The sequence below is a fragment of the Somniosus microcephalus genome, chromosome 2 (assembly GCF_052327205.1).
Source record: "Somniosus microcephalus isolate GS21.2 chromosome 2, FLI_Smic_1.0, whole genome shotgun sequence".
Classification (NCBI taxonomy): Eukaryota; Metazoa; Chordata; class Chondrichthyes; order Squaliformes; family Somniosidae; genus Somniosus; species Somniosus microcephalus.
The window spans coordinates 321,381,628-321,389,273 of NC_140988.1; the positions used below are offsets into that span (position 1 = coordinate 321,381,628).

Genomic DNA, 7,646 nt, shown 5'->3' on the forward strand with positions numbered 1-7,646 from the left:
AAGGGCAATAAATGCAGGCCTTGCCAGCTACGCCCACATCCCAGGAATGAATTTTTAAAAAAGCAGACTCTACATTAAATATGCCCAACCATTGCAGAGCACCAGACAATAGAATGTTGCACCACATAGCCAAAACTTAATAAAAAAGTCCACAAAGTTGTGATCAAACTGTGCAGCGCTGTGGTCAGATCACACCTTAAGTACCCATTCATATCTGGTCGCTGAGACATTCAAGCACTGGAGGCAGTGCAGAGAAGAGCCACAAGGCTTGTCCCAGATGTCAGAGGTCTGAATTATCAGGAAAGTCTGATGGGCTTTTCATCTGAAAGAAGGAATTGGAGAGGTGATCTCAGAGGTATCCAAGATCCTAAATTATATGAAAAGAGTAAATCCAGGATATTACTTTGTTAAAATGTGGGAGGACAAGGGAACATAGGTTCAAACCAATAAAAGGTAACTTTAGGACCAATAGCAGGAAATAAATCAATGTGATCCACACAGGGAACAGACTTCCAGGTAGAACAGTGAAGGTAAAAATCTTGAATATATTTAAGAAACAACTGGATGTGGCAATGGCGGAGGACTGCAAGGTGCTTCTGGATGGATGATCTCGTAGGCCAAATGATCTTCCTCATCCAGGATTATCTTATGATCTTGCGATGTTGCACTGTTCAACTGCCAGCCCAATGTTAAGTCATGATTGAGCCATAACTTCCTGCAGTTTAACATTGACAAGACCAAAGAAACCCTGTTAGGCTAGCCCCTTGTTCCACCTTCCTTCCCTGCTGATTCGCTCCAGTCTTTGATCACTTCACTATAACTCTTTGCCAACTCCTACTCAAAGCCCATTCCCACACTGCCCCCGAAACACCTTGGTACATGTTGAAAAGAATATGAATATATAATTGGGTATCTAATAATGAAAATGTTAAGGGTTACCATGGTGATGAGACTGATTCCATTTAGTAGTGCTATTGGTAGCCCTTTATTTTGTGATATCAGTAGGTTCTACTACTGTCCTCCTCCCTCCTTCCCGCAGGTATGAAATCCAGGCAGAGAGGACCTGCGGGAAGGAGGGAGGAGGACAGTAGCAGTATGTTTGTGTGTGTGTGCTAGGCTGTTGTAACAGAGCCTGGTCTCCAATCGTCTTGGATCCCCTTGCCATTGGACCAAGACCTTGCTCTGTCAAGCCCGTGTGGTAGCTGGTGTGCAACGGCCACCCCACATTAAAAGAATTCACGCACAGGCATCTTCCACCCTTTAAAGTGAAGTTCGGAACCTGGAACGTCAGGACCCTCATGGACAACCCCAACAGTGACAGAGACTGTAGGTCCCGCATTGGACTCATCAGTCACCCGAGAACTAATTTTTAGTGTGGAAGCAAGTCATCCTCGGTTCCGAGGGACTGCCTAAGAAGAAAGAAGAAGATCAGTAAAACAAAGAAATGCTCTGTTCTTTGCATGGAGGCACTGTGTTGAACATTTACACACTTCCACAGAGATTGTTGAGGAGTTATTTTTACACATTAGAGTTATCTTCACACAAATGAAAACAAATTTATAGCCATGTTATGAATTAATTCTAGCATTCCTTTACTGCAAAACAAGCATCAATGGCAGATAATGTCTTAGATTAACTGAATGCTACAGAACTAAAAGTTTAACTTTACATAACAACAGTTAGCACCCAATCTTTGTGGCCCAATAATGTTAACTTCAGCCTTAAATAGGCCTTAAGGTTTTTAAATCAGAAGAAAAATCAAACCATGACAGCAGGCAACTGCTTGATATTTACAGTTCCTGCGGGTATGTTTTCAGAATACAAGCACACATTTTATAAATAAATTATTTGAATGATAGACTGGTAGATTCTCCAATAGCTAACCCAAGCATCTGCTCTACTCCTCCACCATCAGATATAGGCATGTGGTGGCAGTCAGCTGAACACATCTGTGCCGATGCACACATTACCTGGAATCAGGCAAGAGGAAAGGGTAAATGAGCAGCTGCATCTTCAGACACATGCAAGTCCAAAAATGTCAAGTTGATTGGGGTCACGAGGGAAAATGAGATGCATAGAGAATACAGTGCTTTCCTTCCTACCCCAGTAAAAAAAGTGGGATTTATGTTTAAGATTGTTTCAGTGAGAAAATTGCAATTCTATCAAAGGTATCTCAGCAGAAAGCTCTCTGTTGAAGTAGATCATGCCCATTTCAAATCACCCGGCTCTGGAAAAGCCAAGTGTCACTTTCACATACAAGTGACATGAATGCTACCTTTGTGACCCAGATTTATAGATGCAAGCAATATCCTCCCTTGAATATACCCACAACACACAGTACAACAACACAAACCCATATAAACTAAAAAAAAAGCCAGATTCAATTCCTAGTTTGTGCTGGGTTACCCGATCTCAACTAGGGCAGCATTGAGGAGCAACAATTGCTCAAGTATTTAGGGAGTTGATAAAAAGAAAGCACCAGGTTCACACTCCTACATGTTCCTGCTGAAAAATGTTTTTGTATACAGAACTGGGGTGCTCATCTATGCTTTCGTTACTTTCATACTCAATTATTCCAATGCTCTCCTGCCCAGCCTCCACTGTTTCCATAATTGAGCCATAATGTGCGATGTATTATTTTTTTTTTAATTAACATGCCCATTATACACATATCTCACATGATGGTTCAACAGTGCTATCCAGAGCTCATCCAAACCTCTGCTACCCACATTCTAACACGCATCACCCCTATGCTCGCTGACCGACAATAGCCACTGGCGCACGAACACCTCGATTTTAAAATTCTCATCCTCGTGTTCAAATCACTCCATGGCCTCATCCCTATCTCTGTAATCTCCTCCAGCTGTACAGGAACTCTACATTCCTCCAAATGCATCCCCCCACTTCCTACATCCAGTCATTGGTTGCCGTGCCTTCAGCTGTCTAGGCGCCGAGCTCGAGAATTCCTTCCCTAAACTTCTCCACCTCTCTCCTCCTTTATAATGCTCCTTAAAGCCTACTGTTTGGGCCAAGGTTTTGGTCATCTGTCCTTTGGCTCAGCTTCAATTTGGGTCTGACTTTGCTCCAGCCCTGGAAATAAATGTAAGTTGTTGTTGTTAACAAATTCTGACTCAGCGGCGAGGCTGCCCCATGATTGAATGTCTTGCTGCACCTGGGCTCACAAAGAATGGCCATTTGAATAAAAGACTTGCATTTTTATAGCGCCTTTCACGACCACCGGACGTCTTAAAGTGCTTTACAGCCAATTAAGTACTTTTGAAGTAGAGTCACTGTTGTAATGTGGGAAACGCGGCAGCCAATTTACGCACGGCAAGGTCCCACAAACAGCAATGTGATGATGGCCAGATAATCGAGTTCAGTAATTTCAGATTATTACATATATTTACATTTTTACATATATTTTTTATCCACACCTTTGTTTTGTGCCCTTCCCCCTTTCTTTCTCTCCCACATGGCAACTGTCTCTCATTCTGCCAGCGCATTTCACACCTAATCTAGAGCCGTCTTTTGTCTCTCCACTAGTCCTATCACCATCTCGTCTCGTTTTGAATACCTCTTAATGTCTCTTCACTTCTCTTTTGTTCTCTCATCCCCATTTCCCAGCCCCCAAACTGGCCTTTTTATCTGTTTCATTTCCTGTGTTTTTTCAGTCCTGATGAAGGGTTTCGACCTGAAACATTGACTCGGTTTCTCTCTCCACGGATGTTGCCTGGTCTGCTGAGTTTTTCCAGCATTTTCTGTTATTTCAGATTTCCAGCATCCGCAGTATTTTGCTATCGTAATCTGTTTTTATGTTGATTGAGGGATAAATATTGGCCAGGACACCGGGGATAACGCCCCTGCTCTTCTTCAAAATAGTGCCATGGGATCTTTTACGTCCACCCGAGAGAGCAGATGGGGCCTCTGTTTAACGTCTCATCCAAAAGACAGCACCTCCGACAGTGCAGCACTCCCTCAGCACTGCACTGGAGTGTCAGCCTAACTTTATTTGCTCAAGTCCCTGGACTTGAACCCACAACCTTCTGACTCAGAGGCGAGGGTGCTACCAACTGAGCCACAGCTGACACTAAATTAATAATAAAGCATTTTAAGAGCGGTTCGAAACTTGGGGTCCTAAAAATGTATATGGCTTTTAAATGAGAAGTTTCGTTTTCCTGGGAAGCTTGCATTAGAATTTGAGACCGTCTTTTTAATCAGTTAGATTAGGTGAAACATAAACATTCCACACGGGGGCCCATAGGATGGTCCTGCCAGGCTAGTTATCTGTTGTTTGTAAGTTAGGGTTTTGACTTTGTTAATGTACTTTAATTTGGCCAGTGAAGGCCCAGCCTATGTTTCTTCCATTATTACTAATAACCATATTATAATCTCCACAGATAGAATTTGGAGTTTGTTTAACAGAACTGCTTGTGAAGATAATTAAAAGTTAATTAAGAAAAGACATAGAATGAAAGGAATTTGAGAAGGATAAGGTATGCATCTTAGAATGGGCCATTTGCTAGATGAAGGTGAGATAGCGACTGATTAATGCGCGACAGCTCTGGCTGGGGCCATGATTAAGAGGGACAGTGGGCCAGGCCTTGTACTTGCTGGGAAAAAGGGGGAGAGAATAAAAAGAGATAAGATGGATTCCAATGGAGGAACCTTCAAAATGTAAAAAGATAGATAAATTGGATGAAGTAATGAGACCTTCTTTTGGGGAGGGCTTTCATCCAAACACCAAGACAAAGAACTTGAGATTGGTTGATGAAGTTTTGGAGGAACCTCTATAGGTTAAATGGTCTTGTCAATAACTTGGCCTCAGGCCCACCCCTAAAAAGAGAATAAAAAGTGACACCCCAAGGGCTTGCACACAGACTGCAGAAGGGAGAGCCAAACAGCTGGTTGAACAATCTTTTAAGAGTGATCCCATGCTCACCATCGAAGGCCCGAGAGAGAGAGAAAGACCAGAAGCCAGAGAACTGTTTACGCATGCCAGCCGCCTGTCCGATCGGGTCCGATATCAGCTGCTTGTCATGGTCGTATGTTTTTGCTGTATTACTAGTGTGTTATATTCCATCCTAAACTCTGATTAAACACAATATACCCACCATATTGGTTTGTACTTGATCCTGTTTACCACAGATACGTGAATCTCAACAGAGCTGCCAGTACCAATGAAACAGGACCACTAAGAGAGTCAGTGCCTTAATATCAGCATTTATATTATTTATTTTAAATACATCACACATTATGGCTCAATCATGCATCCAGTCTGCTACATACACACAGTGCAACTAATCTGTAATACCCTGTAATCACTCATATGATCTCTCAATAGTACAACCAGTCTGTTATACACATATCACTCACATGATGGTTCAACAGTGCTGTCCAGAACAGTAACATGCAGTTAAATAAAGATGGTCCTTTACAAGCCAATTTCCACCAATGTATGTAGACACACTAATACTTTTTTTCTAAGCAGAAGTCTGGAATGTTCACATTTCTCTCTCATACTACAAGCAGCTCTCGGATATATAGTCTCAGGCGACGGGGGCCGGAAACAAGTTCCTTTTTACATCACATTCGGTGGTAGTTTTCAAAAAATCCCCAGGTCTTTCCTGCTAAAATCCCCGAGTGGAAGCAACACAAATATATTAGTTTATATATATATATATATCCTAGGTATAAAATGGAAATAGGGAAAACAAAAGCAGTCAGCTGTGCCCACTCTCACCACCCCTCCTCCTCCCACCTTCTTCACATTAAGAACACAAACACATCTTGCTGACTGATACACAACTATTCTTATTTCCGAAAGGACGTGGGATGAAAGCAGATCCGTAACCAAACAAGTCTCATCTGCTTTATTTTGTTGAAGTCCCAGCACCACAACAAAAGCAGAGAAGAGCGAAAGATTGTCACTAATGGATAGATAGCGGTTACCCACTAAACTCAGAACTGCCCCCTTCTTTTCGGGTGTAGCACGAAGAGAAGTAAAAGCTTAAAAAAAGAATCAATAAGTTCCTCGCCTACCCCATTAGCGATCAAAATCGTAGTCGAGTTTCCTGATCAACCGTGAAAGTAGATATATCTTAATCTTAATGCCAACAAATAAATTAGGTTTCCGTGTTTCGAAAGTAGCATAAATACACAAAAGGATGTGTCCGAATGGCTGACAGCCCAGCGCCAGGGACTGGCTTTCCCGCAGTTGGCTATCACCACAGGTTATGTAAACTCTGAAATAAATACAAGTACTGCAAACAGAAATAACATCTACACAAAAAAAAAGCAAAGAGTACTCACTTCATCTTCAGAAAGTCCATAAATCGTATCGATTTGCGTCGCCATAGAACCAAAACGAATAAAGGGACGGGGGGGTTGGGGTGGGGGGAAAGTAGCACACACACACTGGACAAGCTTCCCGAAAAATACCTGCTCTCTCTCTCTCTCTCACACACACCCTCCGAGAAGGATTACCCTTCTCAAACCCTGCTGCAAAGGCCACAAGAAAGTGGCCGCGCGGACAACACGCCAAAAATAAAATGCACCCAAAAATTCCCAACAATCAAATTCTCTTTTCAAAATCAAACAAAATTCGTTGCCTCCAAATCCCTTCGCACAGAAACTCGAGACATGCGCGCTCGGCACATTGTTACATCCACACACGCCCCGCCCGCTCAACCGAGCTCACTGTTTGATGGACGTCCCCGGCCGTCCAATCCGCGGCGCCCATTGGCCCGCTCCCAGCCAACCGCGTGCACGGGTTCCGTCCTGAGGCGGAAGGGGGCGGGGTTTGCCGGCTGAGTGTCGCCAGCAGGTTCGGTTGAGTGGGAGTTCCAGAGTTCATGTTACAGATTGTTGCAGTAGGTGAGGATTCCATTTTTCCAGGTTCTCTTTCCAAGAAACATACATTTCCAGTGGTTTCATGCCTGTTCAGTGTCTTTATGTATTTTCATATAGAGGCGTACATGAGGTTTTCATTCACAAATATGCACAATGGGACTGTGATCCGATTTGTGTTCAGCAGTTCAGTCCATTATAAAAAATATATAGATAGATAGATTCTTTGTTTAATTGTAAAACGTTTGCTCAAAAAGGCCAAGTCTATTTTGTGCTGCTTCTTATTAAGCATATCCCACATTAACTGCTGTTTGGTAGTTGTTACCTTCACCCGTTGTAGACTGGACTCCTTGAGGATTGCGCAAATCACATACAAAATCAACGCCCTCGCCCTTCGTTAAATGTAGTTTAAGTCCACATTCCCAAGTCACATTGCTATTCGAAGGGATCTGTGGGAATACAACGAATCTTACTTGTGATAGGATCATTTATTGTTACGAACTACTGTATGATACGGATGCGATAGCGTGGTGGTATATGTCTGCAGTCCAGACAGCTGCATTCAATAGAAATGACCAGAGGATCCAAATGGCATTTTGTAATGTATAACGATTAATTCGGCTTCCGCAGTTTCATTCACTAATACAATCGAAAACATTTTTCAGAAAACTGAAATCGATCTCAGGGTTACAGTATATCCATTTGTAAAATAGAATGATTTGAAGCACATGTCTTGTGAGGCAAGTATCTAATCTTAAATTTAAACCAACTATAAGACACAAAATAAGTCACGCACACAC

General features: G+C 42.5%; 1 protein-coding gene across 1 annotated transcript in view; it reads right to left on the reverse strand.

The window, feature by feature from the left end:
- nedd4l (NEDD4 like E3 ubiquitin protein ligase) overlaps nt 1-7,275 on the reverse strand; it is a 577,353-nt gene extending 570,078 nt beyond the window's left edge. Inside the window, exon 1 of the mRNA XM_085974389.1 lies at nt 6,310-7,275. Coding sequence (XP_085830515.1) covers nt 6,310-6,354 — 45 coding nt within the window. The 5' untranslated portion in view covers nt 6,355-7,275. The remainder of the gene's footprint in view (nt 1-6,309) is intronic.
- Nucleotides 7,276-7,646: the final 371 nt, after the last annotated feature.